Source organism: Ornithorhynchus anatinus, chromosome 9 (assembly GCF_004115215.2).
Source record: "Ornithorhynchus anatinus isolate Pmale09 chromosome 9, mOrnAna1.pri.v4, whole genome shotgun sequence".
In the NCBI taxonomy this organism is placed as follows: Eukaryota; Metazoa; Chordata; class Mammalia; order Monotremata; family Ornithorhynchidae; genus Ornithorhynchus; species Ornithorhynchus anatinus.
The window spans coordinates 13,764,495-13,783,868 of NC_041736.1; the positions used below are offsets into that span (position 1 = coordinate 13,764,495).

The following is a 19,374-nucleotide window of genomic DNA, read 5'->3' on the forward strand; positions in this document are numbered from 1 at the left end:
GAGGAAGACACACACACACACACACAAAAAAATGGACCAAAACATAAGCAATATCTGACATGAAAAAATGAGATTCTTCAAAAAATGGTCATTTGAGTCTGGAGATGACATTCTGTTCTAAACTTCAGCTGCAAATGAAATTGGGCAGAATGGGTTTTTCTCTGTGTTGATAAGGTCCTTGAGATGAATGGATATTAGGTCTTCCCACACCCCGGCCCTACTCCATATTCCTTATCCTTGGCCTGTCAGCCTTAGCTCACCATGGTGGCTAGCCAGAGTCCTATGATCACCCACAGAGTTTTCAGTTCAATGGTTATTTCACTATCTTTATCTTACCCCAGATTTTTTCCTTACTGTTTGTGAATGAACTGGTTCCCCACCCCCATAAGTGAAACAAGCAGTATAATAATGCTGTAAACCTGATGGGCGTACAGCAGATACTTCTTGAGTGGCTGGCTGAGTCTCTGCTTTTTCTCAACGAGCTTTTTGACAGTTGCTCCACGGCTTGTAAATCAGCATCACGCCTCTGCCCCACTCTCAGCCGCTTCCCAGCCAGAGCAGGAGGGTCTGTGGAACCAGAGAATTCTGCATGGAAAGATGATTCCCTGAAAATTGCTACTCCTCTTCCAGGAAAACAATGGGCAGGGATTCTCCCGAGGTACCTTGCCTATTCAAAACTCTGGCCAAGGGGAGTTAGCCAACCCAGTGAGATATCTGCTCTGAAGAGTGGCCTACAGGATTTTTCATGATGATGTGCCCTTGGAAATAATCAGTTGTATTTACTGAGTGCTTACCACGTATAGAGCACCGTACTAAGCACTTGGGAGGGTACGATATACAAGGATTGGTAGGTATATTCCCTCCCCAAGCAAGTTTACAGTGTAGAGGGGGAAACAGACATTAATGTAAATAAATAAATTAGGGATCTGTACCTAAGTGCTGTGGACTGAGGAAGGGATGAATAAAGGGAGCGAATTCAAATGCAAGGATGATTCAGAGGGGAAATACTGGATTTTGGCATTATGAAATCCCAGTGAGATTCCTTTTTTGCTGGGAAGTTTTTGCGAACATCATCCGGGACCTGGCAGAAGAACCGTGATACGCCTCCCACATTAACTAGTCCTGAAATAACCCCGGGGCTGCCTTAGATGCCATTTTTTCAAGTGAGATGCAAAATGAATGCTCCCAGCACCAAATGTCTGAGTCAGTCTTTGGTGATCAAAAGGTCATTAATCCTGAAAGTCTATCCTCTGCTTACCTCTCTTTTACTGGTCATTTCATTGGAAAAGGTTTTCTTTTCTTTTCTTTCTCATAGGTTAAACTCTTGTGAAGCATTACCGTGCAGCTACTCAGTCCGTGCAGCTACTCAGTTGTGATTTGCAGAGGAGTGGTATTTCAAGGGCTACTGGCAATTGTGATGTACCTTAAAATATCAGTTTAAATTTCCAAAGCATTGGGAAACCTGCCGACTGCATCTCTGTAAGATCACGCTCCTTGGGGGATGTTTGACAGGTGGACTTCTGGAACCGTTTGACCTTTTCATCTCTAACCTGAATGATGAAATAGATAACCCGCTACTTAAAATCGTCAGTGACATTGAACTCAGTGACCAACCATTGAAGGGATGGGATTAAAATTCCAAATGATCTTATACATTAACTGCGAGAGGGGTCCATAGGGACATTGCTCTGTAAGTAAACAGGGCTAAGCATGTAGTCTGTGCCCCCAACTTAGATAGATGCAGTTCTCTCCCTCCCCCTTTCTGTGACCCTTTTTCTTTTCTGTCTTGTAATTATCTCCTTGTCAATCTTCTGGCCTCCCCTTGCTGCTGCCCTCCTCTCCTCCTGTCTGTCATTCTTTCTTTCTCTAATTTCCAATCTCTCTGCTTAAATATCCCTATCCCTGCCCTTTTACTTCTTCGCTCTTTCTCTGTCCATTTTTCCTTTCTCTTGATAACTCTCATCAGCCCATCTTCTCATCTTTTTGTCCGCCACTAGATTTTTCTCTTCCATGATGCTGCAATCTTTTGTTCGTCTGTGCTTCTCTCCTGTTTTTTTTTTCTTTCATTGCAGTCTCCTCCCCTGTCTGGCTTTTTCCCAGTGCCTGTCAGTCTTACCTTATGCTTGTCTCAATCCCTTTCTGTCCTTTTCTATTCAACCCTAGTGCCGTCACCTTCTTTGGTACGACAGGCCAGGGACACTACCCTAAGGCATTGTCCTGACAGTCGCTCCGGCTTCCAGTTGATCCAGCGTATTTATTGAGGGTTTCCTGGATGCAGAGCACTGTTCTAAGCACTTAGAGTACAGTATAACAGAGTTGGTAGGTATGTTTGTTCCCTGCCCACAAGCAGTTTATAGTGCTAGAGGACCAGAAACTGGACCACAGATTAGTTAAGCGACTCTTTAATAGTTCATTATTGTGTGCGAAGTACTGTACTAAGCATTTGGGAGAGTACAGTAGAACCATAATAGGTAGGTCGTCTCACAAACGTGAAATGAGAATCATTTGATTTTAGAAGGATCACTAAGGATCACTGAGAAGCAGTATTGCCTAGTGGATAGAGCATGTGCCAGGAGGGCCGAAGGACCTGGGTTCTAATCCCAGATCTGCCGCTTATCTGCTGTGTGACCTTAGGCAAGTCACTTCACTTCTCCGTGCCTCGGTTACCTTCTCTGTAAAATGGAGATTAAGACCGGGAACCCCATGTGGGACGGGGACTGTGTCCCACCGGATTTGCTTGTATCCATTCCAGTGCTTACTACAGTGCCTGGCACAGAGTAAGTGCTTAACAAATACCACAGTTGTTATTATTTTTCTTAAGGCCCCCAGCTTGGTAATTCTCCAAATGTCTCTGGCCCAGCACGCTATTGGTTGAGGGTCTGGAAGTACCCGTGACACTTATCCCAGTGGTATAGGTCCTGATCCTGTAGCCACTCTCTGCTGGGACTCCCAAAAGGCAACTCTGGTTCAGGATTTTGGCTACAGCATTTTTGTAGAAATGTGCTGGTGTTGATTTGAGATGATATAGGAGGGAACTCTCCAAAGATGGTGTAGATTCAGTGCTTGCAGATGCTGCAACTCTTCACCAGTTGCTGTTGTCCTGGGTACCAAGCAAGACCTCAGGGTTTTCCTACTTCAGTCAATCAGTGATATTCACTGAGCGTTTACTGGGTGCAGAGCATTCTACTGGGTTCTTGGCAAAGTGGAATATAGTAGAGTTGGTAATCAATCAGTTGGATTTAGTGAATGTTTGTGTGCAGATCACTATACTAAGCACTTGGGAGAGGATAATGAGGTTGGAAGATAATAATAATAATAATTGTGGTATTTGTTAAGCGCTTACTAGGTACCGAGCACTGTTCTAAGTGGTGAGGTAGATACAGGGTAGTCAGATTATCCCACGTGGGGATCACAGTCTTAATCTCCATTTTACAGATGAGGTAACTGAGTTCCAGAGAAGTTAAGTGACTTGCCCAAAGCCACACAGCTGACAAGCCGCGGAGGTGGGATTAGAACCTTCGACCTCTGTCTTCCAGCCCGCGCTCTTGCCACTAAGCCATGCTGTTTCTCAGATGTGTTGGCAGATGTGTTTAGAGCATATAGTTTGGGGGGGGGGGGACAGACATATAAATAAATTATGGATACGCACATAAGTGCTGAGGGGTGAAAAGAGGCTGCAGATCCAAGTACAAGGGCGACGCAGTGGGAGAAGTGGGAGAAGAGGAAACGAGGCCTTTAGTCCAGGAAGGCTTCTTGGAGAAGATGTAGAGAAGAATGAGGTAGGTATGTTCCCTGACCACAACAGACTGACTCAAGAGAAACTTTTTAGTCAGCTTTTGTAGCCAACACCTAGGGCTCCTCCCCATCAATGATACAGCATTTTTAGTCAGAACGTCTTCAATTTTCTGGTCCCTTCTCCTAGTGTGTCCTAATGTCCCTCTCCCCCCTCTAGACCAGGGAGCGTGCCTGCAAACTGTGTTTTTGTGTATACTCTCCCAGGTGCTTAGTTCAGTTCTCTCTAAGTGCTTAATAAATAAAATTGATGTCGGCGATGATGATAGCCGGGCCAGTTCAAATCCTTTTTCTCTAATCACAAAGTTTTCAACTCGTTTCTCCTCTTTTTTTCAAGGTAGCCACTCTCTGGTCAAGGCACACACCTCACCTTGTTTGGCCCCATCCTGGTCCTGATTCTGTTACTCGGAGGCCCTAGCAAGAGTATTCATTAGTATCGTATTTATTTAGCGCTTTCTGTGTGCAGAGCACTGTCCTAAGCGCCTGGGAGAATACGCCATCCCAACAGACAGACACATTCCCTCGCCACAACGAGCCTACAGTCGAGGGAGAGTAGCGATGGTTTTATTGAGCACTGGATATGTATGAAAGCAGGTCAAGCGAGCAATGCGATGCAGTCTAGTGAGGACTCGGATGAGTTACTAAGTAGCAACAAGACCCCTATTACACATTTCTTGCTCTCTCTTTCACTCTCCCCAGTTGTAGGTCCATTAGATAAGGGAACTAAGGTTATTTTGGTTGGATTCCTAGTTCTTTGTGTGAGGGGCTTCTGTGATAAAGTCTTCCTAAAACCACAGATGTGCAAAGGGGTCTTCTATCCATTATTCTCCCTCTACATCATTCTCAAGCTAACCTAATCCCTATGGCCCAGTTTCATTCCGGTGCTCACCTCTTGCTCACGCTCTTCACCTTGCCCGCAATGCTCCTCAGTCAAATTGAACCAACCCCTGCTCCCTCCATGTTCAAACTGCTTCTGAATTCACCTTCTCTCCAGGACGCCATCCCTGATCAATTTCTAATCATCCCTTGCTTTCATTTCCGCTAATGCCCATTCAGCATTTCTGCACACAAAAATACTCACAACTTCCCCCAGCATTATTATACATATCTCACATATATATTACTTAAGCACTAACTCATTTGCAGAACCTCTTTCCTTCTCCCTCCCATCTTTAATTTATTTTAGTGTCTGTCTTGCCAGATAGGTTGATAACTACTGGGGGGACCAAGATTGTACCCATTACTTCTGTTGCATGTTCCCAAGTGGTGTGCTCTGTATCAATCCACCGTACGCTGTGTACTGGGTACACAGCAGGTGTTCAGTAATGATCATAAATTGACTGGGTTCCAGGATTTGCTTCAAGATAGAGTGTATGTACGTATGTGTGGGGGCGGCGGTGGGTCAGTCAAGAAGCAACGGTAAAGAAGCCAGCCGCAGGGAGAGAAGGATCCTTAATTGTATTTAATATGAAACTGGGGCTAGGAAGAAAGTAAGTGAAATAGAAGAGTGGGGGCCAGGGTCCCAAAGGGCAGAAGTATTTCTGACCAAGTTTTTAGGGGACCCCCAGATAGCAAGTATGGGTTACCCACGCCAGTCATCCCAGCAAATGACTGTGTCCTCTTCCTCCTTTCCTAGATTGGGCATTCTTAGCCCACCATCATTATTTCTCATGCAAACCCTGGCTTTTCATCCACAGTTTACTCCACATCTTCTCCGACTCTGTATTATTTCTCCTCTGGTCCACCATTCCAGTTTGCCTTTTTGTCTCCGTTGAGGGCAGAAAATCGCCCATATGAATTTCAATTTTAACAGTACTATTTCTAGCCTAGTTATTTTTCAGATCAATATTGTGAAGGATGTAAGCATTTATCTTTTTCTATTGCTGCTCTGTTAACTGTGCCCCAGGACTGAATAATGGACATGTAGAATTAAAATAATAAATAGTTTTTGTGTGAGTCAGAAATATATTAGATTTTCTAGATATTTAATAAGGCTTAAAACTAATTAGAACTTGATTAGGGTGTGCTGAGGTTCAGAGAAAAGGATGAACAGGTGGCCAAGGGGTAAATTTAAGGGCTATAAGTGCTATTGTTTAAAAGAAAGAAGATTATTTTGCCTTCTCAAAACCACTGCTGTTCCTTTCACTATGGCTGAATAAATATCTGAGACAAGCCCTCCCATTTTGTTGCGCTCCGTATTGCACAGCTCTTTACGGAACCCAATTGAGAAATTCTTATTTTGATCAACACCATCATCATCAATAGGATTTATGGAGCACGTACTGTGTGCGGAGCACCATACTAAACACTCGGGAAGGTACAAAATAATTGGAAGATACGATCCCTGCACTCCAGGAGTTTAGGGTCCAGTAGGGGAGATAGGCACGTAAACAATTTTCCAGTAGATGGAGTAATCAACTGTAAGGCACTTTCGTAATAAAAGCACCACATAGAAACAAAAAGAGAAGCAGCATGGCCAAGTGGATAGAGCCCAGGCCTGGGAATCGTAAGGGCATAGGTTCTAATCCTGGTTCTCCCATTTGTCTGTTGTGTGACCTTGGGCGAGTTATTTTACTTCTCTGTGCCTCAGTTACCTCACCTGTAAAATGGGGATTGAGATTGTGAGTCCCACATGGGACAGGGACTGTGTCCAACTCTATTTGCTTGCATCCACCCCAGTGCTTAGTACGGTGCCTGGCGCATAGTAAGTGCTTAACAAATACCATCATTATTATCATTCTTATTATTATTGTGGTGTCTAAAGTGAGACCAAAAAAGGCCATTTACCTGGCTAAAGAGAAGGAAACATTTATCCTGGGCCAGTATTTGTCCTTTAACATAAAAATCAAAGTATCTCGGGTGGCCTTAATAGAGAAATTTATGAGAAACAGAGATTTGCAAACCAATGGACGTCATCAGAGATACCTTGATTTATTCAAATGTGTATTTTGATCTAGTGGGTTTCATTATCCTTCTGTTTTACAGCTTTAATAAGACACATTAAAGCCATGCAAGTAGGTTTAGCTTAGTTTAAGCCTCATTTAGAAATTAGTGTGTTGTTTACAGTTCTTGAATTTCACCAGGAAGCAAATTATGAAGATTTTGGTGACTACCATAATCTTGTACTTGGCAGATATAACAGCATCAGACCCACCTTCGGGCACACTCTGGGTTCCACACCCCAATCCAGAAATAGGTCATGGACTGATTTGCTGATGCACCCCCAAGATTTTGTAATCCCGCCCCCGCCACTGTGCGGCCGATCACCGGAGGGAATTCCTGTTCAAACCAGTGACCCGTTTAGTGCTGCCTCTGCACAACCTGTTGCTGCAACCAGTTCACTGAGAGAGTCCTACGGCCCTGACTGGAATGAGTAATTTAATTATGTTCGGTAATCTTTGAACTAAAATGATTCAATGCTACATCGAAGTGGAGTTTCAAAAAACTGAAATTCAGCAGTAGAAAAGTCCCTCTCAGAAATCATTCCATTAGGAAAGCTATAGCCCAGCTCACATATACAAAGCCCCCTAAAAAATGACTTCAGACACCTCGGCTGCTCAGTCAGCGGTCAGATGTTACAATACTTCGTTGCTTCTGATTCTGGTGCAGGTGCATGCGACAGCGTTGCAGCTATGAGTGGAATTTTAAAGAGGAAGTTTGAAGAAGTTGACGGGCACCTCACCCTCTTCCCTCCGTGCGGGAATCAGACGTATGAAGTTTCCAGCAGTGAAAGCGCTGACAGCGGCGATAGTGTCAACCCATCCACTTCCAGTCATTTCACCCGTAAGTACTCAAAATGTCTGCGACGTCCACTGTTTGGGACTGCAGTATTACCCATGTTGGGACTAGCGTGTTTTTAAAGGAAGATTGGTAATGCCTGAGAAAATGTCTTCCATCTGCCTGAAGAGAACTATTGACCAAAGGTGATGTGTTTTCAGTCCAACAGTTGTATTGAAGTGGTCTGGGTTGTAGTTAGAAGTGTTTAATGCAAGCAGAGCCACGGGTTGAGATAAACCGTGAGAATAGTAACGCGATCGGATGAATTATGCAACGTATCTGGTTCCGGTCAAGGAGTTCTCGTATGGGTTTTGCAAAGGACCGTTCATATTTCCTTTAAATAAAATGGAAATATCGTAACTTGTAAAGAATTTAGTGTACTGTTTAGATAGTCCAGAGACATTAGCCATCGCAGACCAAAACAATCCTGTTGTATATTTTTTTTTTATTACTCAAAGGGCTGGCATGTTTTTTGGTAACGATATGTACGCCTCTTGTAAGTGTGTGTCCCAAAAGACTGAGGGCTGCACATTCTTGATAACTTCTCGACCAAAAAGACTTTCTAAACCTTGGGACAATTTTTCAGGAATGTCCTAATCTACAGCAGTGTATACACTTAAAAAAAAAATCCTCCCTCAGTTTCCTCCAGTTAGGAACCATTCTGATCTTACTGATGCTTCAGTTAATTGGGTCTTTGACTGGTTTATCTTGAGCTCTAGTCGTTCTGGTTACGTAAAGTTATTCATCCTATTTTGGATCTATCTTTTCTATGACCCAAAAAGCCACCGTGGCCCACAGAATCTTATCAGTCAATCAAAGAGTGCATTGCACTGTACTGAGCGCTGGGGAGGGTACAATACAATAGAGTTGGTAGACTCAATCTCTGCCCTCAAGAAGCTTGCAAGCTATGGTTTGTCTTGAGCTTAAGGTCAAGTTTGGATACTATAAAGGAATCTGCTCCAACTAACTTTGAGTAATTGGGACCCAAATTTAATACAACATCTTGAAGTTGCTCAAAATATAGTTCATCCGTCTTCTTCCACTGTAACATGGATTAGATTTAGGGCTGCAAACTGCCAGACACACAGTACTCTATTTAAAAAAAGGACATATTAGCTTAATTTGAAGTCGCTTCCTGTTTTGCGCAAAGGGAAAAGGTGTTAAAAGTTTATTTCTAAGCTGCTTGAGGAAGTGCCAGCATCTTTGGCAGTATACTAGTCACAGGTAAATGCAGACATCTGTGCTACATTCTAAGGTTTCTGCTAAAATGTTAGAATTCCAGCTCCTCTCATTATAATAAAGCCTTCAAATCAATAAAGTCATATGGCAGAGTGTCACCATAGGACTCCTTAACCAGTAGGTTATTCAAGAAAACAGTAGCTTGCATCCAACTCCCTATATTGTGCCCGAGCGCCTAAAGGTCACCTCTCCCAGGAGGTGTCCTCTGATCAATCGATCCCTCAGCTTCCCCGTCATGACACTTTTTGTCGGTTGCTCCAGTGCTTGTTTATGGCCTACTGTGTTTAGTTGTTTAATTGCAGCCAACTCCTAGTAACATCCTCCCCAAAATACGATCAGCACCTGTAGATGAGTCATTCAAAGCATTTTAATCCTGGTCAATGAGTAAAGACAAGATGGGGACTCCAGCTTCCCAGTATTTTTGCAAGCCAAGAGAAGTAGCATAGTAACTTCTCTCTCTGAACTTTCCACCCCCAGCTAATGTTCTCACTAGCCCCCATATTTGACCTGCTTCTCCCACTCCTTCCTCATCTTCACCACCCCAACTTCTGCCACCTGTCAGAATGCGGCCCTGCGGCCTTTAGTTAATAAATTACTAAAATAATGATTTAAAAAATTATGAAATGCCTATTTGGTGAACAAAACTACACCAGAGAGGTTTGAAGAACATTCCAATTGAGTCAAGGCCGCATGCCTCCTAGATATGTATATTAGCGGAGAGCCCAGATGGACCAAAATAATTCAATTTAGATATATAAATATAAGTGCTTGTGAACATAAGCGTACAGAAAAGGGTCAATATATAGATTCGTCCTTATAGCAGGAAGGCTAATTGGGTTGTTGCCCGACGATAGAAAGGCATCTACAAAGACGCTGCCGCACCTAGACAGCAGATGTGGTCCTTTCATTTATGTATTCACTCGTATTTGTTGAGAGCTTACTGTGTGCCGATCACTGTACTAAGCACTTCAGCCTTCGGAGAGACCTTCAGAGTTCTAGTCAGTGGTATTTATTAGGTGCTTGTGGTGTGCAAGCACTGTAGTAAGCACTTGGGAAAGTACAGTACAAGAGGTGGGTAGATACGTTCCCTGTCCACAAAGAGCTTCTATTGGGATCTGCAGCCTTCATCATAGCCAGAGTCTTCCAGGCAGAGCTCGGTGAGACAGACTCCCGATGCTTCACTCGGCTTTCAGGAACTTCCCAGCAAGGCCCAGGTTAAGCATTATCTTCTAACAGACACATCTTTCTTTTCCTTTCTTTCTTTTTCTTTTTCTTTTCTTTCTTTCTTTCTTTCTTTCTTTCTTTCTTTCTTTCTTTCTTTCTTTCTTTCTTTCTTTCTTTTTCTTTCTTTCTTTCTTTCTCTCTTTCTCTCTTTCTCTCTTCTCTCTTTTCTCCTCTTTCTCTCTTTCTCTCTTTCTCTCTTTCTCTCTCTCTTTCTCTCTTTCTCTCTTTCTCTCTTTCTCTCTTTCCCTCTTTCCCTCTTTCCCTCTTTCCCTCTTTCCCTCTTTCCCTCTTTTCCCTCTTTCCCTCTTTCCCTCTTTCCCTCTTCCCTCTTTCCCTCTTTCCCTCTTTCCCTCTCTCTCTCTCTCTCTCTCTGTCTCTCTCTTTCTCTCTCTCTCTCTCTCTCTTTCTCTCTCTCTTTCTTTCTAAATCAAGCAACTTTAGCCCCGAGTTCTGCAGTGCCATGATTAGAACTCAGGTCCACCGAATCCCATACCCACGCTCTTTCCACTAGTCCACGCTACTTCTCAGTTCAGTGCAGAGAATAAATGTTCAGGGTTGGAGAAAGATGATTTAGAAGAGTTTATGACTGGTTCTCATGGGCAGAAATGTAAAAGCAGCTACTCCAGTTTGGGGCAGTAGAAAGAAAATCCTCCATCACATCTCAGCACGGATAGAAGGGAGGTGAGGTGACCCATCTCCAGCTCCTCCTTCAGAGGCAAATGATGGTTATGCAGTCCTCACTTTGAAACCTCACTTAGGATGATTTGAACAGCAGAATTATATTAACTAGAAATGGCACCAACACCGTACTGAATTATATGCACTTCAGTCTCCCAGCCTGTGGGCAGGGAGTCATAGAATAATAGATATTAGAGATGAAAGATGGTCTGTTCATCTAGCCCATTCCCTCGCCAGTGCAGCATTATTAACTACCGCCCGCAATGTAATGCTTTGTCCGGTCTCGTTTAAATGTCTTAAGGGATGAAGCTTTCTCTGCTTCCTCTAGAGGACTGTTCTACAGCCTATTAGTTTTCATTGTGAGGAAGTGTTGGCTGATATTCAGTCAATTTTCCTTTCCTTAATTTCATCCCATTACTCCTCCATATCCCCCCATGTGCCATGCCTAATAGGGCCTTTCCCTTGGAACTTGAACTTTATGTAAATGGTTATTATGTTCCTTATCTTAGTCTACCCTTCAGCATGCTGCACATTCTTTAATTTTCTAATATAATGTTATAAATCAATCTTCCCATTCCCTCCTGTTGTTCCTTAATATCCTGCTAGTATTGAGTTGGGCCAGGGTTCCAGGCAGAAAGTTTCACATTTCTCTAGAGTGTTGAGCAGTAAGGAAGCCTGGAGTACTATGTTTTTGCCTTGTTATATGAACTCAAATCATACAAGACTCAACTGTCCCACCTGCTTTACATTGCATCTTCAGGAGCTCAGAAGGGGAAAGAACTTCCCTTAGCCTTTTCCCTCCCTTTTCTTTGCTCTGCACACATTAAGCACTCAGTAAATACCACTGACTGATGGACAGACACAGGCCAACACGTGGTTTCTGTATAGAGTGTCTCCATTTACCATCTCCGTTAAAACCCCTCTCTCAGATATATTGGGGAGCTGTCCAAAAAGGAGTGAAGGTGGATGTTCTGTTTTACTTTGTCCTGCCCATAAAAGATGTAAATGGACATCGAAGCAATCCCACATTCTGCTCAGGGCAATGAAGTATCTCTGAACTTCCTTTCCACCGCCTCCTTTCACACGTTTATGCCTGGGAATTTACAACAGTCTTTCCTCCGCCTACAGGAGAGAAAACTAGAGTATGTGGTTGTTGTTTGCCTCTCCATTTCCCGTCATAAACTGACCTAAATTTCTAAGTCTTTTTGCTGTTTTGCAGGGTTGTCCCCCATGTATTTCTCAATTTTTTTGTTGTTGTTGTTGTTTAAGTGTACAGTATTTACTGGACACATTTCTAATCCCCATCAGCAGCAGCATTTATTGGTCATTCATTCAGTAGTATTTATTGAGTGCTTACTGTGTGATAAGCACTGCACTAGGCACTTGGGAGAGTAAAATATAACAACAGACACATTCCTTCCCGCAACGAGCTCACGTCTATGGATCACTGTACTAGGCACTTAGAAATGTACAGTAGAAGTAAGATACTTGGCCCACGTCCTCGAGAGCTCATAGTCTAATGGGGGGAGGCAAACAAACATCAATGGCAAATAGTAGGCACAATAGAAGAGCATAGGTACTAATGATAACAAAAACAATCAAACAAATAAACACACGTGAGTGATCAGAGCAGAAACTGGTATGACACGACTAAGAAGAGGAAGATGAATTGGGAATCTGCTTAAAAGTAGGTGGCATTTTAGGAGAACAGGACTGTGACCTAGACATTTTGAGGCAGGAAGTTACATAAATGGAGTAGCGAGTCAGACATGAAATAGTCGTGACAGTGGTTCAATTGGTTGTAGTGGGAGGAGCAAAGAGCAAACCCAGAATATCGTGTGAAGTGTGTGGATGGTAAGGAATTGGTAGAGAAGCAGTGTGGCTTAGTGGAAAGAGCACGGGCTTGGGAGTCAGAGGACGTGCGTTCTAATTCCGGCTCCACCACCTGTCTGCTGTGTGACCTTGGGCAACTCACTTCACTTCTCTGTGCCTGTTACCTCATCTGTAAAATGGGGATTAAAAGTGTGAGCCCCACAAGGGACAACCTGATAACCTTGTATCTACCCCAGAGCTTAAAACAGTGCTTGGCACATGGTAAGCACATAACAAATACCATGATTATTACTATTATTAGAAAGCTGTACTTTCAGTGATTAAGTATTTTTGTTTAAAGCAGAGCAAAATGGTAGATGAGAAGATTTTTGAAGGGGGGTGGTGAACACTGAACAGCTTTTTAAGGAGATGGTTGTCGATCCATGGACTTTATGGAAGACTAGGCTCAAGACGGGAGAAGCTGGAGTCAGAACAACAATAGTAGTAGTAACGTGTATTAAGTGTTTCCAGTGTGCAGAGCAGTGTACTAAGTGCGGGGAAAAGGTATACAAATAATTATTTAACACAGACCTTTTCCCTGAAGGGCTCACAGTCTGTGAATAAATGTGGGAGAGAGGTCTCGACAGGCATATCAGGAGCAAAAAAACAATAAAACAGGATAAGAGACAAGGTCAGATGTACAGTACACAAAATAGAAACAAAAGCTAGTAGGAAGCTGTGGCTGGAGAAGCTGAATATCAGGCTCCTCGTGATTCAGATTCTGTGGCCCACCAACAGCTGCCGCAGCCACTGACTCCCCGAAGTTATATGAAGCTTCAGTTCAGGTGTAGCGTGGCTGTGTCTTTTTGTTTGTATTTCTTTGTCCAGGATGATCCTATACAGCCACTTTCAGTGTAATGTGACATTGGACTTTAATATAGCATGTGGCTTACCCGCCCTTCTCTTCGTTGGCAGTCCCTCCCAGCTTTATTATTCCGCGCATCACATTCCGTTACCAAAACAGACTAAATTTTACACTTGAGCTGTCTTCATTGACTGAATGAACTTGGGATGACCTTACTATCACTTCAGTAGTACATACTGCTCAGATTTTGCAATCTTTTGGAAAATTCAACTGTCATTGCCATTAAAAAAAATGACTTTCAAACATCAGTTGCAATAAGCTCAGTAACCCCAAAGGATGTGCAGTTGAAAAGGAATCACATGTATTTTATTTCTCCTTCCATGTGTCTCCAGTTAAGCCATGACTTTTCAGTGAAAGTTGTTATTAAGATAATGAAAGTTGTTAAGAGAAATTTATTAGCTAATTATCAGTTTCCTCTTATATGTGTTGCCCAGGCTCATCTGTTCCCTTAGTTGTTCAAATTCCCAAGTGTTGTAGAGTATTTGTAGAATAGTTATGTTTACCAAATTTTCATTATTTCTAATTGATGAACATTATTTTATTTGTTGGTCTTATTAAATACTGGTGTCTCATTAAAGTTACTAGAGGGTAAAGTACAAGTGGAGAGGCATTTTTCATGTAGAATTTCCCTTTATTCTACTCCTTGTAGTAATTCAGTAAAGTATGTTGTCTGTTTGGGTTTTATTCACTTATTGGCTTCTTATCCATTCCCTGCCAGCTACTATTTATGTTCTGTAATTTGCATTGCTTACCTTTGTCTTTTCCATTTGTTCATTCTATGATATTCGTTAAGCATTTACTGTGTGTCAAACACTGTTCTAAGAGCTGGGGTAGATACAAGGTAATTAGTTCGGACACTGTCCCTGTTCCGCACGGGGCTCACAGTCTTAAGTAGGAGGGAGAACAGGATCCTCAGATTCCTTATCTGTAAAATAGGAATAAAATGTCTGTTCTCCCTCCACCTTCAACTGTGAGCTCCATATCTGTTCTGATAATCTTGTATATACCCAGTGCATAGCATATCAATCAGTCGCGTCATAATTACTGAGTGCTTACGGTGGGCAGAACATTGTCCTAAGTGCTTGGGAGAGTGCAGTACAACAAGGTTGATAGACACGTTCCCGGCCCACACAGAGCTTACAGTTTATGCACAGCCTGGCATATCGTAATCGCATAACCAAATACCCCAGTTATCGTTATCAGTTTTTTTTTTGCTTGTCCTGTTGAAAGCAAAATGACTGGGACAAAGTTTTTCAGACATGGCCATTGGTCTGAGTAAACCCTGGGAAGGAAGAAGGTTTGATCTATATATCCCTGCTATTTGAAAATAATTTTGTTCCCGCCTGGCTTCCGTATTAGATCGTAGGTTCCTTGAGGACAGGGATCATAGGTTTTATTTGTAATGTTCTAATATTTCTTGGGCAGTGCTGTAACCACCTCATTGATTTTTGTGGTACTCTCCCAAGTGCTTAGTACAGTACTCTCTCTGCAAACAGACTCTCAGTAAGTACTATTGATTGATTAATTGAGAGTGGCTGCATATTGGCTAGTACTTCTCAGGTAAAATGATAGAGGGAGGCCTGTCTCTGAGGTCAGTACTGTTTCTGCCTTCACGGCCAGGCCAAAAGACCCCAACGCCATGCCGGGGACTGCCAAAAAGCTATTTGGAGATGACATAACTGGACTTTGAGAGGCTTTAAGGCCTAAAAGGGGCCATAAAAGAGGTGAGGTTAAAAGGGGGGAGTGGGGCCATCCTGAAATTGTAGAGGACCCCCTGAACTCGTCCTGTGCTAGATTGTTCTAGGACCCAATAAGGATTTGTGGGTGCAAGTTAGAAGGTAGAGCTCTCTGTAGTTTGAGCCTCAGGGTTATCTCTGAATGCTTCTGCCTCCAAAGTCAGCAGCTGCCAGGTTGCAGGAAGTCAATATAGCATTGATGACCATCCCTCTAAGCCCCCCTTATATTGGCCACGATATTTAGTTCTCTTGTTGGGCATTTTCCTGATTTCTGTATATTATCGTTATGCTAGTTATTGGGGATCAACTTGACCTTGTTCTTACTACTGTGTGCCCTCAACCTCAGAACAGCATCTTCCAGAGCCAGATGGACATTCCACAGAGCCCAGAGAAGTGGATTCTGCTCGTAGTTCAGGTTTAATTGTCTACATTTCAGACCCAATACTTAAAGTATCTTTCTTCCTTTTTCTTTGTTGTATCTATAATCCTACCAGCCCAGGATGACTTTGGTACCCCCAAAATTGACATTTTCTATCAGATAGTATTTTAGAGGAAGTTTTTTTCCCACTGCATGAACTATTTTTGAGTATTTTACTGTTAGATTCTTCTGAATTGTATTCTGAAATCATCATGGGTATTCATTGAGCTCCTCTGGGATGCAGAGTATTTGGAAAAAATGCTATAGAAATAGAAGACTCAGCTACAGTGTATCTCCAGCGTCCCCCATCACGTGCTGGTGACCTGTCCTGGCAGCCGTGAAAAATGATCTACTGATAGGTCCATTTTGGGAGCTGAAAGATGAGCATGTGACAAACAGCAAGGGCAGGAGCAAATGCGTGTGGGGAATGCTGACCACCATTTCTCAGGCCACCATTGTCACCGTTGTTGCATTGTCAATTCTACCGCAGTCTCAGGTTTTTCTTCTAGATGTTTCGGCCACTCCAGGCAGCAGCAGGCCAAGGCGGGAAAAGGGAGAGCAGCGTAAACCGTCTTCTCTCTCCTCTTTCTCCCACTACCCCACTGCCGACTACTCCGTTTCATGACACCCTTCCCTGTCTTGTGTGTGTAATTGAGTTTCTTTGTGTGGTGGGTGTAATTGAGTTGGGATCTCGGACCTCTTCCTTTTGAAAAAAGGGAGTTAACAAGTTCCACATAGTGAAACCTCGCAGATTTGGCAAGGACACAGTAAACGCTAAATAAATACCATTGATTGATTTGGATTCTTCCAGTCTGGAATTGTAATCATTTATTTGCCCTCTTCCCTGCCACCTAGGGAATGTAGGTTGTGGTTTATTGTTTTTTTTTTTAAATCTACAGGCTTAGATTAAAGGTAGGGAATGTGTGAAGGCCTCTGAGACTCCATCAGTAGCCAGGGGAAGAGGTTGAAGGGGAAGTAGGGTCGGAGGAAGGAAAAGATCCGACTCTGCAGCTAAATGTCGCAGTAGAATTCGAGACAGAGAAATTTGAAGCTCCCAGAAGCCAAGTCTAAACTTAATTCTCACATTTCACCCATTCAAACAGGATTTTCTCTTGTAAGTCGGAGTTAGTTAAATTTTAGTGAAGGCCAGAAGAAGAAAGGCAACCTATAGATTTTTATCTATTTAACTCTACTCTGACTACAATTCTCTGCTTATAATTTGTGTGGCTAAGTATGACCTCTGAAAACTATTTTTTTTAAAACAAAATCGAATGAAATTACAAAACAAGCACAGGCCCAGCTCTTAAAACACTTAGCATCCTAGGGTGACTAATTTAAGTGACCTTTTAAAATCAGTTTTCCATCTGAATATTTCCTAGTTTGTGCATAGTTGTGGTCATCACTGTATAACCCCTGGGTGTAAAATCCTGGCTCTTTTTGATACTGGATTAATGTTCTTTTTCCCAGATGGCATTTTGTTTTACCAAACAGGGAACTAAAAGGTCAGGCTTAAGCAATCAGGGCCCCTCATCACCTGAGGCTGGGCTTTGTAGAGATGCAATTAACCCCTGAAATTAGTCTGCATATGTTTCTGTAGCATTTTACATAATGACTAAGAAAATATCACATTCTTGCCCTTTGAGCAAGGGCATAACTAATTTGAATTTTATAAAGTAATATAAGCCCCACCCACCCTCCAAATCCTATGTACCGTCGAAGTTAGTACTAACTAAATCTTATCCCACTGCAATTCTAACTTTTGCCAAGGAGCATATGGATAGCCTCATTAATAGTAGCCCCCACTAATTTTTATATCATGAAGTGTAACATTACTGACCAAGTTCAGAATACCAAATTTTATTCATTAAACAATGTGAAAATGATGTTAATGAAAATGATCTCTTTATAATAATGAAAACGGTAATGTATTAAGTGCTTCCTATATCTGTGCTCAATGATGGGATAGATGTAAGATAATCTGATAGATCAGATAATTAGATCACTCCCTGTCCCACAAATGTTTGTAGTCTAGGAAGGAGGGAGGAGAATTTTATCCCAGTTTCACAAATGAGGAAATTGAGGCACAGAGAAATGCAAAGGTCATACATCAGGCAAGTAGCTAAGGGGCACTCTAACCTGGTTGTCCTGACTCCTGTCCCATTCTCTTTCCACTAGAACGTGGTGTATCATGGTGTAGTGGGTAGAGCACGGGCCTGGGAGTCAGAAGGTCATGGGTTCTGATCCAGGTTCGCCACTTGTCTGTTGCGTGACTTTGGGCAAGTCACTTCAGTTCTCTGCCTCAGTACCTTATCTGTAAAATGGGGATTGAGACTGAGCCCCATGTGGGACAGGGACTGTGCCCAACCCCATTTGCTTGTATCCACCCCAGCAGTTAGTACAGTGCCTGGCACAGAGTAAGTGCTTAACAAGCACCATCATCATTATTATTATCAAATTATGCATAAAAATGTACAATTGTTCCAGGATTTAATTCTGTGCTCCCGCCTTTGTTGCAACTATCTTTACCACCAGGAGAATTTTTCATGCACACAAGAAGAAAGCCTAGAACGTATTATTCTTTGGTCTACTTGGGAGTACTTGAGATTTTCCTTTTACCAAAATTAATGGTGATGATGATGATGGTGGTATTTAAACACTTACTATGATCCAAGCACTGTCTAAGCGCGGATGTAAAAGTTGCCCAAATTGTTGACTTGGTTAAAAAGATCTTCATCGAGTGACTACAGATTATTGATTCCGCAGTTAGGGTTGTTTAATACCGTTTAAACATGTATCCCAATTTTTGGCTAATGATACCAATTGAAATGATTTAAACCTGGTGGTGTCGTACATTAGGGGATGCAAAAGTGTACTGGGTAATGCTAAAAAGCGAAGCAATGATGACATATATTTTTATGGCTTCTTTCAATCATGTAAAGTACCTGTAAGCATGTTGGGATATTGATCATTAAGCTCTTGGAGCCAGGGGGTCTGGAGTGCCTGTTCTTAGCTTTGGTGCCAATTGTATTAACGCATCATGAAATCGCAAATTGTTCCTCTCTCTTGCCCAGTTTTTCATCTCATCTGCCATTTCAGAATTTCTTAGGGGACAGCAGTTAAAATGTTTACCGTTCTATTGCTGGAGGAAAGCAGTGTTTTCTAGCTTCATCAGCACCCCTCTTTGCATTTCTATATCATTCCTTCTCGTCTAATAACCTTTGCAGTAATAGCTTTCACAAACAGGGCTGAGCTAAGCCAGAACGGCCTGGCTCGTTGTACAGGTGAAACGGTGCGTGATGGTATAGTATTCCAACATGAGTTATTTGGAAGTGGACAAATTAATTTTTTTATTTTCAGAGCGCCGATCCACCCTCTGCCATGGCTTCTCCCTTCAGGTGGGCTATGGCAGGAGGGGAGCCTGGTGTTGCCAGATCAGAGGGTCTGCCCTGGAGTCCCTGGCAGGCTGGCAGCAGGGCTGCCCCTCACTTCTTTGGACCCATAAAGTTGTCGGTGTGAGAGAGCTGACTTCAGTCTATCCATCAGTCAATGGTATTTATCGAGCATATGTTAAGGACTTTCTATATGCTAAGTTCAGTACTGAGTTCTGAGATAGATTCAAAGTAGTCAGGTTGGATAAAGTCCCGGTCTCTCTGTGTCTATCGAATCCCCATTTCACAGGTTAGGAAATTGAGTCCCAGAGAAGCTAAGTGACTTGACCAAGGTCACAGAGCAGGCAAGTGGCAGAGCTGAGATTAGAGTCTACGATGCCTGTG

The 19,374-nt window shown here is 42.7% G+C and overlaps 1 protein-coding gene across 4 annotated transcripts in view; it reads left to right on the forward strand.

Annotated features, from left to right (window-relative positions):
• Positions 1-19,374, forward strand: part of CSRNP3 (cysteine and serine rich nuclear protein 3) — a 126,430-nt gene that overhangs the window by 78,680 nt on the left and 28,376 nt on the right. For all 4 annotated transcript variants that reach the window (XM_039913105.1, XM_039913106.1, XM_039913107.1 and 1 more), the window contains one exon: positions 7,402-7,575. In XM_039913105.1, the coding sequence (XP_039769039.1) occupies positions 7,425-7,575 (151 nt within the window). In that variant the 5' untranslated portion in view covers positions 7,402-7,424. The remainder of the gene's footprint in view (positions 1-7,401; positions 7,576-19,374) is intronic.